Source organism: Electrona antarctica (genome assembly GCF_951216825.1).
Source record: "Electrona antarctica genome assembly, chromosome: 6".
NCBI classification, from domain to species: domain Eukaryota; kingdom Metazoa; phylum Chordata; class Actinopteri; order Myctophiformes; family Myctophidae; genus Electrona; species Electrona antarctica.
Genome location: NC_136811.1, coordinates 45884850 through 45903974, shown reverse-complemented (window position 1 = coordinate 45903974; position 19125 = coordinate 45884850). Strand labels below are relative to the sequence as shown.

Below are 19125 nucleotides of genomic sequence, written 5' to 3'. Positions count from 1 at the left end.
TTGAGGTCTTGAGGCATCTGTAGCCCTTTCGTCTCTGTGAATAGGAGGGGTGGAACAGTCTGTTGTTGGGGTGGGAGACATCCTTAATGATACTAAGATTAGACCGGCAGTGCTGCTTGTAGATGGACTCAATTGTTGGCAGTGAAGAGCCTATGATACACTGCGCAGTTTTCACCACCCTCTGCAGTGTTTTCTGCTCCGCAACAGTACAGTTTCCATACCAAGCTGTAATAAAACTATGTGGAGATAGTTATGTCCATCACTGATTAGAATAACTAAGTCAGAAGAAAAAAGCAAAAACAAAACCTGTGTCGGAGTTAGGTGGTTTGACCGACAGTTTGAGGAACCAATGGAGTTAGGCGGTTTAGTCGGAAGCCTTTTTTAATCATTTCATTGGTTCGATATTTCTAAAAACCCTCACGCAGACGTAAAGGGTGTTCAATAGCACTGATTTTGGTAAAAGATTTAAACGTAAAATCACAATATAACTTAAACCCTGAATAAGAATCTCTGATATCAGACTGACTTTTCTCTGAACACATGCAGACGCATGCACGCAGACAGACAGACAGACAGTGCTGCTATTTTTGAACATTTTTGAAAAATCTTAAAAAATAAATTCTCAGATGGGGGTCTGCGGCCAAATATAAATCAGTTTGGCGGTCCTTGACACAAAAAGAAAATGTTTGAGTATCACTGCTGTGCTCCAACATCTCATGTCCCCCACCCGCAGGCCCTTTGAGCGACCCCTGGTGGACCACTGGCTGCCCGTGGACGTGTACATCGGAGGGAAGGAGCACGCCGTCATGCACCTGTACTACGCACGCTTCTTCAGTCACTTCTGCAAGGACCAGGGCCTGGTGACACACAGGTAACCTAATGCTAGGACCAGGGCCTGGTGACACACAGGTAACCTAATGCTAGTAGGACCAGGGCCTGGTGACACACAGGTAACCTAATGCAAGGACCAGGGCCTGGTGGTGACACACAGGTAACCTAATGCTAGGACCAGGGCCTGGTGACACACAGGTAACCTAATGCAAGGACCAGGGCCTGGTGACACACAGGTAACCTAATGCTAGGACCAGGGCCTGGTGGTGACACACAGGTAACCTAATGCAAGGACCAGGGCCTGGTGGTGACACACAGGTAACCTAATGCTAGGACCAGGGCCTGGTGGTGAAACACAGGTAACCTAATGCTAGGACCAGGGCCTTGTGGTGAAACACAGGTAACCTAATGCAAGGACCATGGCCTGGTGGTGACACACAGGTAACCTAATGCAAGGACCAGGGCCTGGTGACACACAGGTAACCTAATGCAAGGACCAGGGCCTGGTGGTGACACACAGGTAACCTAATGCAAGGACCAGGGCCTGGTGGTGACACACAGCTGGTGGTGAAACTGCAGGTAACCTAATGCAAGGACCAGGGCCTGGTGACACACAGGTAACATAATGCTAGGACCAGGGCCTGGTGACACACAGGTAACCTTTTTTCATCCCCAAAAATGACCCCATCACACTAACGGTTGCCCAACTGCCTGTGCGCAAGTAAATAAAACATTCGGCAAGTGGAGTTTGCTTTCAGATTGTCCGACGGGCAAGCGCATTCTGTCTTCATTAAAAGTTTTTGGCTATTCATGAAGAAACCTTTTTTTAGCAGATGCACTCATTCTGTTTTTCAAAGTGACTGTCGCCACTCGGCAGTTATCGTTTGGATTTGTTCTACAAGTGTACATTTTACCTATCATTTTATAATGGGGGATATACTTTTCGGGCAAGTGGGCATGACCTCTGAGACCTTAGTGTCAACCCGTGCCATGGAGCCTTGAATTAATGGAGATTTGTCGTGTTTTGATGTTTGTTTTGTTTTTGATGCCCATATCCATTAAGTCGGCTCCGCCAGTCATCAAATTATAGGCAAGTAATAAAAAAACATAACAAAATCTCCATGAATTCAAGGCTCCATGGCGTGAATGAGAAAAAAATGTCATTTTGGGAGTGAACTATCCCTCTAAAAAGACACATTCATACTTAGTTTTGTGCTGGTCGTGCACTTAAAATAGCCGATCTACAAGCTCATATACACGATGCGATGCGGGAGTGCGGAGTAGCCAACATCAACTCGGGACAACTAGATAGCTGTACCTCATGCAATTATTTTTGCATAATCGTCAATCGTTTCCATGTCGCAAACATTTCTTTCAAAAATAGCAGAAATAGCAGATCTCCAAGCTTAAAACACGTGTAGATCTATTTCCAAGAGAACTTTTTATTTTATCAGTTATTTCTTTGTATATTGAAGTTATTTGTCATATCTGCCCTGTGCAATTTGTGATTACGAAGCCTAAAAGAAATTTGTAACGCTCAATGCCACAAACACAATTAAATCGTTAATCACAATAACGTTAATTGTTAATCACATGACAATTAATCATCAACTTATATTTGTAATCGTGACAGCCCTATCCTCATCCCATACAAGCATTCCAGTGCCCTTCAGACTTTCAGATCCTGTTCCATTGAGGCAGTCCAGTCCAGACACCGAGATATTTGAAGTCCTCGACTACCTTGAGCACCGTCCCGCTGGCTGTGGTTTAGTCCTCCATGTTAAATGTCATTTCCTGCCCTTCATTTCTGCTGCCAGTCGTACAGTAGTCCCCTTCCTTTCTCTGCTGTGCTCGGGACTAGGCAATGCCATCTGCAATGCATAGTCTACACTATGGTTTCAATGCCATCTGCAATGCATAGTCTACACTATGGTTTCAATGCCATCTGCAATGCATAGTCTACACTATGGTTTCAATGCCATCTGCAATGCATAGTCTACACTATGGTTTCAATGCCATCTGCAATGCATAGTCTACACTATGGTTTCAATGCCATCTGCAATGCATAGTCTACACTATGGTTTCCACGGCTATGGCTATTCATTTAGTTAATAAACATTTTCAAAATTTGTAACATGTTGTTTTTCGCACAATGGGCTGTGTGATTGCAGCCTAATGTGTACCGGACGTGACAAAAAGAACATATCTACCAGCTCACACCGTGCAGCAGCGTGATGCTATGCTCTAGGATAAGTGTTGTAGCAAAACATTTGCCACGAAATTTGGAATGGAATTATACCATTCTATATTCCATGCTTTATTTTTTCTACGCTGCCTGTTTTGGGGCATTGCACATAGGAGTAAGAGACTTGCTTGCTTTTGTGTTGCTGAAGGCAGGTCTCATGCATGCGTGTTTCAGTGTGTGCGTGCATCTTTTTTTTAAAACAAATCTCTTTATTGATTTTAAGCAGAAAAGAAAAGCACTCAAAACTAAACCAACAAAAGAACTGAAACACTGAATGGGGCGGCGGTAGGGTGGGCGGGGGGGGGGCTCTGCTCAATGCAGGTTCTTCAACAATAGGGGTGCCAATGTGGTGCAATGTCTTTGTGCTGCTTTCATATTTTGCCAGTGAAGTGTGGTCACTCCAGAGCAGGGGCTCCCCTAACCTTTCCATGCCAAGGGCTACGGCTGTCCCCATCATGACATTTTACTTGACATTTGATGATTTAATGATATCGCTGCTGTCGGGCATTATCAAACTGGGGGTCCTTAAAATGTAAATATTGGGAACCACTGGTCTAGAACATTAGCCACGCGTGTGCATGCATGGATGTGCATTAATGATGTCTCTCTACTCCCACCACCCACACCCCTCAGGGAACCCTTTAAGAAGCTGCTGGTGCAGGGCCTGATCAAGGGCCAGACGTTTAGGCTGGCCGACAGTGGCCAGTACCTACACAGAGACGATGTGGACTTCACAGGTACAGTACCGCTCATTCATTCACCATCTGTGGAGGTACAGTACCCCTCATTCCTTCACCATCTGTGGAGGTACAGTACCCCTCATTCCTTCACCATCTGTGGAGGTACAGTACCCCTCATTCATTCACCATCTGTGGAGGTACAGTACCCCTCATTCCTTCACCATCTGTGGAGGTACAGTACCTCTCATTCCTTCATCTCTGGAGGTACTGGCCCACAGTGAGCAGTACCGCCACAGAGAATAATGTGGACATAACCAGGTACCAGAGGCCGCTCCCTCATTGATTGACTGATTGATTGATTGGTTGATTGATTGATTAATTATTTCATTCATTAATTCACCATCTTCATCTGAGCACGCACGCACGCACGCACGCACGCACGCACGCACGCACGCACGCACGCACGCACGCACGCACGCACGCACGCACGCATGCATACATACATACATACATATACATATTCTCCCAAATATGATCCTTATTTGCCACATGTGTGTCGTTTTTGGCTGTGCACACTTGACTTTATACTTCTGCTGTTTTTTAAACATTTTGAAGAACATGTAAGATTTCTTATGGCGGTCCCTGTTTGTTTCCTGTTCGGAAACTCTACCACAATGCTCCCAATAAGCGCTAGGTATGTGATGCGTGCCATCAACCGGAAGCCTCTCGACAGGGTGGTTAGGCAAGATCATTGGGAAGAACCAGGAGCCACTCGGCAGCATCCACAGGAAACGGACATTAAAGATGGACTCTCAAATACACACCCATTACGAACTAATGCCCTCTGGCCGGCGATACAGAGCCTCAAAACTCACTAAAAGGGGCTCAGCTAGCTTTCTGCCTTTATTGATAGTTACAGTGAAGAGTAGACACTAGACAGACAGGAAAGAGGGAGGGAGAGACGGGGAGAGACACGCAGCAAAGGTTGTCATTAACAGGACTTGAAAATGTGATCAGGCCAAAGCCTATATGTGGCATGCTCCTGGACCGCAGTATATTATATTAGTAGCACTTATATATAGAATTGACTTTAATATATATTATGCTTTTAAGCACTAGTTTTTAAAATAGTTTGTATAGTCTTTTTATATAGTATCTGTGTATCCATGTATTGTGCATTTTTGTTGTCTTTTTAACCACTGCACAAAAGACATTTCCGAAAGGAAAAATTAAGTTCTTTGAACAACCCAGCACTTTAAACCACCCATCAGCACCACAGCGTTGTCTCCCAGACATGAACCTCCAGTTGAAGAGCGGTCTCTCTGAACCGCCGTCTTGCTTTAGTCGTTTCCTCCTCCACTCTCTGTTGCCTGGTAACGAGACATAAACGGGAGCTTGGAGACGGTGCCAGAGAGCGAGGAGGGAAAAACCTGTCCTTCATCTTCCTCCGAGTGATTTTGTGTCACAAATCTCTTGATTTCTTCAAACGTGTTGGCCACAGCTGGATAGGAGGTGGTTAATATTATTCTGCCTTGGTGTGTTCAAAAGTTGGTGACGCCGAGCTTCTTGGTGGCCCCCTAGACAAAACATACATAGATGCTTTTGAACCCGCATCGGGTGAAGTGGTCCTTTGAGTGCAGTACTTGAGTAAATGTACATTCTGAGTTTCCGACACTGTCCCCTGCAGGCAGTGTGGAAAGTAACTACGTAGATTTACTTAAGTACAATTTTGAGGAATTTGTACTTGACTTGAGTATTTCCCATTTCGAATACTTTTACTTCTACTCCACTACATTTCAGGTCCAACATTTTTACTTTAGTTACTAGCTACTTTGTAGATTCTTTTTATTATACTGTATTACAAAACATACAGCAACAACTTCAGCCCTATTTACATTTCGGCCATTTGAAAATAGCATATCTACAAGCACACAATGTGACGCATTGTGAGCTTGTAGATCGGCTATTTTCAAAATATTTTTATACATTTAAAAAAAGACATTCTGCTTAGTGAGTACTTTCTACTTTTGGTACTTTTAAGTACATTTTGAAGCCAATACTTTTGTACTTTTTACTCGAGTACATTTTGAATTCCGGACTTTTTACTTGTAACAGAGTAGTTCTACATTGTATTGATACTTTTACTTAAGTAATGGATTGCATTTTTTGTTTTTTTGTGGCTTTCGCCTTTATTTTATATATTTTATGGAGGGACAGACAGTAGGCTGACAGGAAATGGGGAGAGAGATGGGGGGGAAGACATGCAGTAAAGGCCGTCGGGATCGGGAGTCCAACCCGCGGCACACTGCCAGACTGGATTACCAGCCACGGTGCCTGGACCACTGAGCCATGGCCCAGGCCTGGATTGCATTTTTATAGCACTTTCCCAAGGGCTCAAAGTGCTTTACAATGGTCCATTCATTCATTCATTCATACATTGGGAGGTGAAGCGGCGAACAGTCGACGCCTGCAGCGTCAATCACAGGCTAAAAGTAAAACAATTGAGTGCTTTTTCCACCACTGTCCCCTGGCTGCAGGCGAGGAGGCGGTGTCACGGCATGGCCAGCAGCGCCTCCAAGTGACCTGGGAGAAGATGAGTAAGTCCAAGCACAACGGCCTGGACCCGCAGGACGTGGTCGCACAGTACGGCATCGACACGGTACGACTCTACCTCCTGTATGCTGGGCCGCCCGAAAAGGACATCCTCTGGGACGTCAAGAGTGAGTCCACCACACACTGTAATAACACTGCTTCCCAAACATTTTAGCCTGTGTGACCCAAAACAGAAAATAGACCTAAACTAGTGAAAATAGCAGATCTACAAGCTCACAACGTGACTCTTCACACCACACTGTGTGCTTGTAGATCGGCTATTTTCACTACATAAGCCATAACAATGTGTCCGCTACCCACAAAAAGTGGGAAAAAGTAATTACACTGTATTTCTTTTTCTCAAAATATTTTCAAAAAATAAACATCATATATTAAAGATAACTTAATTAATTAATTTCACGAATATTATATAATATAATAGAATAGAATATATATATTTTTTTATATATACATTTATTTTTATTTTATGGCTCACAAGATGTTGCAGAGCAACTCGTTGTGAGGTTATAAAAGGGCGGCGGTGGCTCAGGGGTAGAGTTTCCGGATGGAAACCGCAATGTGCTGGTTGGTACCTTGCATGGTTTCCGCCGCCATCGGTGTATGAATGGGTGAATGTAATGCACAATCTATGTAAAGCGCCTTGGATAAAGGCGCTATATAAATGCACCATTTACCATTTTATACATCTGCTATTTACACTCCGACTGATTTCAGTGACTTTTATGAGACTTCAGAAGCATCTTCCATTAAACCTGAATATTCTCAACTACTAAAGTAAAAGTGTGTGTGTGTGTGTGTGTGTGTGTGTGTGTGTGTGTGTGTGTGTGTGTGTGTGTGTGTGTGTGTGTGTGTGTGTGTGTGTGTGTGTGTGTGTGTGTGTGTGTGTGTGTGTGTGTGTGTGTGTGTGTGTGTTGCAGCGGACGCCCTGCCAGGCGTTCTGCGCTGGCAGTCTCGTCTGTGGCAGCTGGTGTCCAAGCTGAGGGGAGCCCGTCAGCTGGGGGACATCCCCTGTCCCTCCAGGCTGAAGAACAAAGACCAGGCCGAGGTCACACGCATCTGGACCAACAAGAACTATGCCATTCAAGAGGTATGACCAACCCAAGATGTGTGGCGTTAATAAAACATTCTAGAACAATTTCAACTTTAATTAATTCTGACCACTAGATGTCTCTGGTGCACTTGTTTTGAAGAAGCTGAAGTATGCAGATTCATATGAAGACACATTATGTAAGACTATTATTATTATTTTCCAATGTAAGAAGCCAGGTTTAAATTCTAACCTATTTTGAATATAGGGGTTTTAATTATGGTTAGGTTTTTCAGGCCAAGGACCCCTTAGCTGAGAGAGAGATAAAGCAGGGACCCCCACTACATATTGGATTCATGTTAAATGTGTGTTTTCAGACATTTATCCACTTAACAACCACAATTGTTTGTAAACTTGACCTTTGTACTTGGTCTGCACTTTTTCACTATACACCAAACCTTGTTGATCATATAATGTTGGCTAATGTCCCCCCCAGAATAGGGATGCAAGGGTTCAAGTGGTTAATGTAAAAATAAATAAATCAGCTGAGCACATTCTGTGCTCATACAGACACAACGCTGTGCATAGGAGCGCCACTCAAAAACTAAACTCCCTAATCCCTATCACACAAAGATTTGGCGACCCCCGACATGACTTGTCTATTATAGTTCTATACGATCTCCTTTCCACTAGTCCCTCCCTAACTTTTTCGTCTAGTTTTTATTTGTTGACGAAATTGTCTATATTTAGTCTTATAGTTGTCCGTGAAAAAAGGTAGTCGCCGATTTTTTTTGTCTTGATAGGTTTTACTCGACAAAATGAACACCGTTAATTCAGTGGTTAATTCAGTGGTCACTGGTCCAGAGGTGAGCTGTGCGTCAGTCATTTACACACAGGCCTGTTGTTGACAGTGTTGACACGCCTGTAGAATCCCAGGTAACTCAACACCCGTGGAATGAAGGGGGAGAGATGCGGGGAATGAGAATGTGTTTTAAATCCAGCCTCACTGCTTTTCTGCTGTATAAATAGCCCTCCTGTTCACTGCCAGGTTTTTAATTCACTAGTCTAAACCCTCGCCTCGTCGCCCTCCCTTGAGGTTCTGGTGCTTTTACAGGAGGCAAGAGGCTGTCCTTTGATCTGCCCGGCTAAAAAAAAAACACCTCCCAAGGGCTCTGCCTAAAAGGGTCGTTTCCCAGCATGCCGAGGGGCACAATGATTGCTCGTGGCGGCAGTGTCCTTTCACTTAATGGTGGTGGGAATCATCATCAGTAGTGGAAACATTTTTTTTTACTTAAGTAAAAGTATCAATTGATCAATTCTGCTACAAGTAAATGTCCGGAATTAAAAATGTACTTGAGTAAAAGTACAAAAGTGTTGGCATCAAAATGTACTGAAAGTACCTAATAAAGTTAAAGTACTCATTATGCAGAATGTCCCATTTCAAGTTTTCAAATGTATAAAAGTATTTTGAAAATAGCAGATCTACAAGCACACAAGCAAGTGTAGTGACAGCGTCACTTCAGTCATTGCATAATTGCGCTACCCGGTCCTCTCTTCTGAACCCGTCAGTGTTTCTCATGCCACTGTTGGGCAGGCTTCTGAAATGTCCACAGCCCTCTTCTGAGGCACGGAGGCCCTCGTTTCATCAATGGAAAGCGGTGCAGATCCGAGGCTTCCGAGCGCATGCGGGAGTCACTTCGCAACAGGGCTCACGCGTGATTTGTTATCAGGCGGTCATATCCTGCCAGTCACAGTGTAAGAATGGTGGGGTGTTCTTAACTGTGTGCGTAGAAAAGGCCTGTGCTCACATGAGCAGTGCAGTCGGGCGTAGGGTCACTTCCTGTGGGAAACTACCTGAAGATGTGACAGACAGACAGACAGACAGACAGACAGACAGACGTATCAGGTAGCAACTGATGGTTGGCATGGTGATGTCTGCAGGTAACCGCCCACCTCACAGAGGACTTCCTGTTCAACGCGGCCATTTCCCGCCTGATGGGTCTGACCAACACACTGACTGTGAGTACACACACACACTCTCTCACACACACACACACACACACACACACACACACACACACACACACACACACACACACACACACATTCACTCACACTCATGACCACTTTTTAAAATGTGTATGTGTGTGTGTATGTGTATGTGTTTGTGTGTGTCTGCGTGCGTGTGTCAGGCTGTGACAGCCAGGGTGGTGCAGAACAGCGTGGAGTTCGAGGAGGCTCTGGCTGTGTTGTGTGTGATGACAGCCCCCATGGCCCCCCATCTGACCTCTGAACTCTGGACAGGTGGGTGTCATTCACAAAACACACACACACACACACACGCACACCCACAAACACGTCTGCACTCACACAAAGCAGGAGTCTGTTTCAATGTTAATATCTCATCACACGACTTTGATTGATTGAATAATTGATTTGTCAGAAATGCAAACGCAAATGGAACAGTCAGCCTGAATCAGACAGAATCCAGACTGGTTGCTACGTACGTTCCCCGTAAAGCACAGCAGCGACGCGCAGTCGTCCCCTACCCTCACTGTCTCATCTTGACTTGGTGGTTCTGTGGTGATGGAGAGGCTAATGTGGACTGGTGGTTCTGTGGTGATGGAGAGGCTAATGTGGACTGGCGAATAAAGACATCACTTGTTTAACGTCTCTGTCGGTAGCAGAACGACGAGCTCAAAGCACGCCGCTTCACACCGTCTTTCTTAGATCGTAGATTTGCTACTTTTGATGCTTTTGTGTGACACTGAAATATGATCAAGTAGGGCATTAATTTATGAAGAAAAAAATAAGTTAGAATGTGGAGATAAGAGCTGACGATAAGCTAGCCAGTGGTCGATAGTGGCTGACGATGAGCTAGCCAGTGGTCGATAGTGGCTGACGATGAGCTAGCCAGTGGTCGATAGTGGCTGACGATAAGCTAGCCAGTGGTCGATAGTGGCTGACGATGAGCTATCCAGTGGTCGATAGTGGCTGACGATGAGCTAGCCAGTGGTCGATAGTGGCTGACGATGAGCTATCCAGTGGTCGATAGTGGCTGACGATGAGCTATCCAGTGGTCGATAGTGGCTGACGATGAGCTATCCAGTGGTCGATAGTGGCTGACGATGAGCTATCCAGTGGTCGATAGTGGCTGACGATGAGCTAGCCAGTGGTCGATAGTGGCTGACGATGAGCTATCCAGTGGTCGATAGTGGCTGACGATGAGCTAGCCAGTGGTCGGTAGTAGCTGACGATAAGCTAGCCAGTGGTCGGTAGTAGCTGACGATAAGCTAGCCAGTGGTCGATAGACGATAGTGGCTGACGATGAGCTAGCCAGCGGTCGGTAGTGGCTGCCTGGAAGCAGCAAGCTGTCCAAGTAATCTGAGAAATTCTATAAATTAGAAAACAAATGTTTTAGAGGTAGTGAAAATAACCCATTGCTATTTTCACTCATTTGACTGGACTAGGAGGATTCCCTTACATCTGTCTAGTGTCTAACATGGAGGCCTTCTTGTTTACACCACACCCTGCTGATGTCATTTCATAAACACTGTAGCACTTCACATTTGAATCCATTCAACATTCAGCGTGTTATTGTTGTCGGAATCAGAATCATCTTTATTGTCGATGAACATTTTTCGTCATCGCCAAACTTTTTTTCTTTTTTCATCTCTGGGACCCCCGATCGATACTGTAAAATCCTCAATGTTTATTGAGAGTTACAATTTGTACCCTTGGCGGTCCCTGGACCTGACGTTGATACACACACGTGTATATGGAGACAACGGCAGCTATTAGCCATGTAATGCCATGGAGTTGCAATGTCGTGGGTTCGAATGTGGCATCCCCTCCCTCCCATGTCTCTCTCCACTCTACTCTCTCTGTCTGGTACAGCAGCAGAACTGGCATAAAGCATGTGATTATAAATATACATGTATAATTATAAACCTTGCAGAACTGTTGCACTGAGTTCAACTCAGTGTTAAGACTGAACATTCTTTGAAAGCTGTGGAGAAGGAATTATTAGTAAACCATAGAAAACGGACACCAAACAAACAATTTCAGATGACTAAAGTCAAAATTTGCTGTCAAAATCAACACTTATGCACGCACGTGTTTGTGCATCTGACGTGACGAGTTGGACGAGAGGTGAAGTCGTATTCATGGACAAGAGATCAGGGCTGTGTCACCTCTGCTGCAGTCCACCACAGCGCACGTGCGCGCTCGCACACACACACACACACACACACACACACACACACACACACACACACAAGCGTGCACACGCAGACACGCAGGACAGAGGAAGCTGACATCCTTCCCGTTCCTCTGCTGTTGGGATGTGTACTTTTCTTTTCCAAGTCAGAGGTTAAGCTGCTGTTTTGCCACAATCTGGTTCAGTTTCTGTTCTGCAAAACAAAGTCCTTAACGTCCATAGATAACTCATACAGGAAGGATGCAGAACTTTATTCTCATGGCAGGTGTTACAAAAAGAGAGAAAAGAAAGTGGGTGAAATTATTTTCCGTACAACTACCATCATTTACAGTTTTCAGGAAAGGGGAAGAAGAATAGATATAAGAGAATAAGGAAAACAAGACACATATTCAAATGAAATGAATAGTGAATACACAAAACAAGTACAACTAGAAAAAGTGCCCTTCCGGGCACAGGTCTCCACCAGGAGGATAGGAGTGTGTGTGATGTTTGGCAAGGATGTTTAGGAGGATGTTTTTTTTTTTTTTTTATGATTTGAGGCATTTTGTTCCAAAAATGTGTTTTGCAAAAATCAACCTGTTGGTGGCGCTATAACAGGCCAATGTGAAAAGGGTGGGATATATTCCTCAGCCTAGTAAGAAAAAGTGTGAAAGATTTCACGTAAATTGCATGCTGCGTTCATGATTTGAGGCTATTGTTCAAAACGGGGCAATCTTGCAAACTGTGAAAGCCAATTATAGCCAATTAGGATGGAATATGAAATATCGGACAGATCCAACTTGAGCACATGACCATAGAGATACTGTGTAACGATTTGTGAGATTTTTGGACAGAATCTGGAGGAGTAATATCAAAAAATGTGTTTTACAAAAGTCGGCCTCCTGGTGGCGCTATAAAAGGCAGATGCGGAAAATGCAGGTCAAAGGTTTGTCCTTGGCCTCTAGGGAGTGTGCATGCAACGTTTCACGCAGATCGGTGCAGTTGTAGGTCAAAAATGTGAAAAGCTGCCTCATGGTGGCGCTATAACTGGCCGTTCTGGAAAATGTGGGGCAGAGGTTCATCGTTGGCATCCAGGGAGTGTGTGTGCAAAGTTTGGCATCGGCCGGGTTAACGGTGCCGGAGATTAGCTGTACACAGACGGACGGAAGGACACACACACGGACGGACGGACACACACACGGACGGAGTGCAAAACATACTCTCTCCCCATGCCTTCGGCCTGGTGGAGACAATAATAATATATTATAATATAAGTGTAATGGGAACCCTAATCTGCCAAATGATTTGATTGTCTGTTGCATTTTAATAGTCTTCTAGTGTGTTCTTCTAGGCATAAGGCCAGAGCAGAGCATTAAAACACATTCACTGCCAGAGTAAATAAATAAATCATTCACCCACTGCCAGCAATTTTCCCTTTTTCCTTACCTTTTAACTCTAACCCTCCACTTACCAGAATAGTACCTCTCAGTCTCATAGTAGTTCCGGAGTGGTTCCAACGGATTGTGCGGCCCTGTCTTTCCCTAGTGGTCTGATCGAGGGTAGCTACTGGGACGTAAGTCAGGACTTGATCACCCCGGCTGGGTCAGTGAGGGGTATGATGTTCGAGAGACCCGAAACCCCGATGACCTTGGGATACATCACTGAGGATACGTCCCAGTTGCATCCAGGCGATGTTATTTTCGTTCTAACTAATTTACTGCCAGCATAGCCAGGAAGCCCACTTCCTTGTATTTCACTAACGCGTCACTCCAAATTTGGTGACGTCAGTGTTCTCCGCTGTTTTCTACCAGGGAGGGGAGGGGGAGGGGGGCAGGTGCTCTAGACCAGAAATCATACAGGCTTGGCCAGGCTACTGCCAGCATTGATTCAGTCTGTAGTTCCTTCCCTGCCACCGGATACAGCAGGTACTTTTATTTTGAACACCAAAATTCACCCCAAAATTCAGCGGAAGCAAAACTGGCTAAAGCTAATCTGGCTACCTTTTTTTAAGTCATCAGAAGCTTTAATATTGTAACCACAAGGTAGCGACGATTTAGTAAAGAGCCGCTAACATCGACGTTCTGTTCAAACACCTCAATCTGAGAAAGGATTCAGAGAAGAATGTTGTGTGTTCCAGGTCTGTGCCAGGTGAACAACCCCCTCAGCCCCCTCCTCAGGCGGGGTGGAGATGTACTGCAGCAGCCCTGGCCCACTGTAGACCCCCAGTTCCTGGAGGTCCCTGACACTGTGGAGCTCCGTGTACAGGTTTGTGCACACACACACACACACACACACACACACACACACACACACACACACACACACACACACACACACACACACACACACACACCAGGTGAGTTCAACTTTCTTTGTCCATTGAACTGCTTTTGAAGTGGCCTTGAGTTTTACCTTTCCAGATTGATCGTCAAAGGTCATTTTGCCAAATGAAAATCACGTGTGACTCACTGTTTTATGTCTTTGATTTGTTATAGTGGAAAATATGGGTGCAATGTAATTTTGACAAAATTAACCTGACATTGAACCCAAGCTGTCTTCAATGTACATGAGTAATAATAATAATGGATTTTATTTATAACACACTTTACATTCGTGAGAATCTCAAAGTGCTACAATGAGCAAATGCATAAAATAAAAACAGAAGAAAGTAAGAAACATCACACCACTGAAAACATCTAAGAAACGGGAACAAAACATTCAAAACATTAGGGCATAGCCAGAAAAATGCTTTCTTAAAAAGGTAAGTCTTTAGACCTCTCTTAAACCCATTGATGCCTGAGGCCGAATCTGGGAATGCCTTCTAGGGCCTGACCTAAGGTTTCTGAAAACCTTCAAATTCTGATTCATTGTTTTTTTAAATAGTTATGTTGCTACATGTATAGCAATAGCTGTGATGAGACACAGAGAGTGCGCCGGCATCAAAGGTAGAACAACGTATAGGTTGCACCAGGCATCAATGGGTTGCCACAGGTGGGTGGGTTTCACCGTTCGGGGGCGACAGAGCAGAAGGCCTGGTCGCCCATGGTGCGCAGGTTGGTCTTGGTGGGTTTGAGGAGGTTAGTGTCTGAATAGCGGAGGTTGTAGGGAGACTAATAAAGTATGACTAAGCCTATAGCTCATAAATAGATAGGATATGTTCTTTGTAATTTGCATTATTTAAGAGGGCGTCATGGCTTACAAAAGGATTGCGACCTTTTGAGGTAATTTATTAAACGTCATTAAACATTCAGTCATTTATGTCTGTTGTCGCTCACACATGCAGACTATGGCAGGTTATCTTTTCCAACTCAGGTCTTCTAAGTGCTAGAGACGTGACTCTAATAATAGTCTCCTATATGCACACGTTTGCTCTTAACATGAGCTGACATTTTTTACTCTGCTTCTCAAACCCAAACAGTTCCAAGATTGCACTCGTACTCTGTAATTTTCAGAGCCTATGATTAGTGTGTTTGTGTGCGTGTGTACACGTGCACACACACTCACGCACGCGCTATTGCGTTTATGCGTGTGTGTGATCAAGGCTAGGTGGTACGCTTGTGTACATGTCAAGTGGCTGGTCATCCTCAGTCTTGAGAGACAAGTGGTGAATGATTACAGAGCATGTCACTCTCGTTCTCTCTCTTTCACTCTCATTGGCACAAACATTGTAAATCCTGTGTGCGCGTGCGTGCGTGCGTGCGTGCGTGCGTGCGTGCGTGCGTGCACGCTTCAATTTCTATACTTGGTACACTAGTAATAGTAGCCTTGGAGAAAGAGAAATAGTTACAACTTACAATGACAAAATGGTGTGTGTGTGTTCGCGGGCGCGCTTCAATTTCTATATTCGGTACACTAGTAATAGTAGACTTGGAAAAAGAGAAATAGTTACAACTTACAATGACAAAATGGTTAAGGTTTGTGTGTGTGTGCGCATGTGTGCACGTGCGTGCGTGCCCCAGAGTACAAAGCCAGTCCGCTAGGCTTCCCTGCTGTGGAGGTCAGGATAAGAGAGTCAGCTGCAATCAGATCAAAGGGTCTCCGCTGCGCATACACACATACACATTCTGATGCTCACTCATGCATGGACACAAATATACCTCCACCTGCACCCCCACTGGTCGCTCATCACACCGTCCAACATTCATTGTTTGCTTCACGGTTCATTGTCCACTTGGTATCCTGGTTTCTCTGAAGCAATATACTGACAGAGGTAATGGCTGAACGCCCAAACAGCACTAATCCCCCCCCATCCCCTCTCTCTCTCTCTCGCGCTCTCTCTCTCTCTCTCTCTCTCCTCAGTCAGCTGACTAGCGTATGTATGTATGTATGTATGTGCGTGCGTGCGTGCGTGCGTATTCCAGTGAAAGGAAAACCCCCACCGGCCGAACGGCTTGAACCCCTGGGTTTGTGCGGCTTTCATATCCCCACTTTCATTTCCTCCTCGCCGCGTTTGTTTTCGTTCGCTTGCATTCCTCGACAGATGAAACGTCTTAGTGCTGCGAATGCCCCCCTTGCCCCTCAAACACGGCCACGTGCACACACACAAACACGAGCGCGCACAATGTCACACGTACTCACACGCATGCGCCTCGTACACATACGTATCAGAGGAGCAGTCCTCGGGCGCTCGTGCGATGACGTTGTCGTTGGTTTTCGCTCGGAAAGCTTTCATGTGGCCTTCCTCTGGCCTTTAATCACTGCCTGGGTCTGTCCCACAGCGTAGGCCAAGGTTAGAGTAGCCTTATACACACACACACACTTAATCATCATATCCCGACACACGAACAGTAAAATCCTCTGTGCTAAATGATCCCTTTGTAACTCTGAGAGAGTCCACAAATTTGTAGTCTGAAGAGTTTTTACTGTGCATATAAACAAGCAGTTGTACACACATACAAATTGTCCTTTCCCAGTGGGGATAGAGCTTCTTGCTTGGGCCACAGTCAGTCGGAGACACAGGCTCATGAACACACTTGAAGCAGCATGTGTCCTCAACACAGTAGTGCAGACCAACCACCCTTCCCATATCTGCCACAGACAGTCTGTTTTTAAATAGCTCTGTTTACACGAACTCTGTGTATGGGAAAGTGGGCGTTATTTTTTACGAGCGTAGCAAAAATAAAAGCAAAGTCTGCACTTTTTTCTCTGGGTAAATAATGCACATGCATTGATGTCTGTTCGTCCCTAGATAGCTGTGACCAAGTCGTCACAAATCTGGTGTGAAATGAGGAAAGCCAAGATGAGGACAGCTCAGAGGACAGTAGTTTAATTTCCACGTGAATAACAGAGGCTGTCTCGTGCTCATGGGCCGGGATTTAATGACTAAATAATAAAGGTAGTCACTGGTCACCCAGTGACACTAACACAGTTTTAATGTCCGTATGTAACGCCCAGGATTTGAACGTGGGTCTCCCGCGCACAAAGGAATGCTAAAGCCAAACATCTTAACCTCTAGCCTAAGAGGGAATCTCTCCTTGGCGCCAGGTGAGATATTAGGCTTTTTCTCTTCAAGGAGAGGGTCTGAGCTGCTACTACACAAACCCTGTGGGGTTTATAAGGTTAATCTCACCTCTAACAACAAAAACGAAAAAGTCATCATAAAAAAAAAAGCTAAAAATGTGCTTTGACTCCACATAGGAGGATTTGGAAGAATTTCAACAACTTAACCTCCATCTGCTCCTCAGGTAAACAACCGGTTCTGTGGAACGGTGACAGTGCCCGTGCAGATGTCCCAGGATGCCGAGCGGGTGCGCCAGCTGGTGGTGGACAGTGCTCTGGGACGGAGTGTCCTGGGCGAGCGCAGCATCAAGAGAGCAGTCCTGTCCCAGAGGACCGCACTTATCAACCTACTGGTCGATGAGTGACGTCTGCAGAGCGACAGCAAGGCCTGTCGAAAACAACTGGCCTGCGTACGTCGTCAGAAAGGTGGACTTCTGGTTCTTTATGTTGGACTGTACGATAGAATCAACCCACCTTTTGTACAAAATGTCAAGAATGTAATGTAAATATAATAAATGGTCATTTTATTAATGTTTTTTTATTAATATATATATGTTTTTCATCTTTGAAAGAGAGAGCTCGCACTTTCACTGTAAATAAGATGCAGGACAGACTGGTCAAGACAGGTAAAATAAATGGACTCCTCAAACTGTTATATTACGTTTCATTTATACATTAATGTATCCACACAACATGGTCTTACTCTTCTTCAGAATTAAGAGTGTCGGTACGTGCACAAACTGTGAGCAGTTTAATTTGACACTTACAAGCTCACAAGAAGTGAGTTTTTTTTCCAAGTGCTATTTTTGAAAATGAAAAATAAAAAGGGACGAGGCGACATTAAGCTTCTGGACAACAGGTGACCTCTGTTTCTTTTCCTGTTTAGCGGACATACTGTATAAGATGCAGCATCAGTGATGTTCGTCGGGTGGAAACCTCATTTGTCACAAAACTGTTACTTTTCAGGATTCAAATTCCAAAATGGCAAAAGTAGCCGATTGACAAGCTCAAAACGCGGTGTAGTATGATCAATTAATTTACGAAAAAAATACAAAAGGTTAGAATAAGGAGATAAGATAAGAAGACAGCGTGCGTCGATGTGTGACATTATCAGTGGGCCCCTCCTGACGTCAAACAAACACCCGAGACCCCCGCCGAGATTCCACACATGAGTCACATTCCTCCATCGTCTCTCCACTCCGGTTACGCAGCATCCTCGTTATACGCTTCACAAACACCTTAACGCACCATGAAAGCTTCCCGCCTCGCTCCCTCTTCTGCCCTGCCCGTCCGGGCCTGTCTTTCTGTCTGTCTGCCTGCTCAGTGCCTGTCTGCCTGCTCAGTGCCTGTCTGCCTGCTCAGTGCCTATCTGCCTGCTCTGTGCCTGTCTTGTCTGCTTTGCGCCTGTCTGTCTGCTCTGTGCTTGATCTGCTCAGTGCCTGTCTGTCTGCTCTGTGCCTGATCTGCTCAGTGCCTGTCTGTCTGCGCTGTGCCTGTCTTGTCTGCTCTGTGTGGAAGTGGCTCACTCGATCTAAAGCGTGTTTAGCCCGGGCTTATCGGTAGTGCCTGCCTGCCGCTGTGTCTGTAGCTGCCCTTATCAGACGGGGGAGCTGTCTGAAGAAGCCATACATGGACTTGTATTGTGATGATCGGTCAGCACGGCAGCCAATGGACCACTGTGGTCTGCTTGGCTTAGCTTACAGCAGTGTTTCCCCAATAGTGGATTGCAGGCCCATATTATGGATCGCAAGTAAATATCAAACAATGACAACGTTTTTCAAAAGGATGCAATACAAAATAATCCATGAATGAAACAAAACCTTGAAAAGGTCAACACGCTCACAAGATCTGTATGTAGATCTGCTATTTTCATTATTAAATATGGCTTACAGGGGAATACCACTCATTTCCAACATTTTACATCAACATTTTAGTCATGAATATACCTTAGAGGAGTTGTGTGGAAATAATAAAGAAAAGTCCCCCCATTCTGTGTTGCCTAGAACTGGAGGTCTGAAAAAAATCAGTAACA

General features: G+C 45.0%; 1 protein-coding gene across 2 annotated transcripts in view; it reads left to right on the top strand.

Annotated features, from left to right (window-relative positions):
• Window positions 1-17951, top strand: part of lars2 (leucyl-tRNA synthetase 2, mitochondrial) — an 87955-nt gene extending 70004 nt beyond the window's left edge. For both annotated transcript variants that reach the window (XM_079503049.1, XM_079503050.1), the window contains exons 14-21: window positions 734-871; window positions 3710-3813; window positions 6294-6476; window positions 7287-7456; window positions 9338-9415; window positions 9589-9700; window positions 13732-13859; window positions 17279-17951. In XM_079503049.1, coding sequence (XP_079359175.1) covers window positions 734-871; window positions 3710-3813; window positions 6294-6476; window positions 7287-7456; window positions 9338-9415; window positions 9589-9700; window positions 13732-13859; window positions 17279-17458 — 1093 coding nt within the window. In that variant the 3' untranslated portion in view covers window positions 17459-17951. The remainder of the gene's footprint in view (window positions 1-733; window positions 872-3709; window positions 3814-6293; window positions 6477-7286; window positions 7457-9337; window positions 9416-9588; window positions 9701-13731; window positions 13860-17278) is intronic.
• Window positions 17952-19125: the final 1174 nt, after the last annotated feature.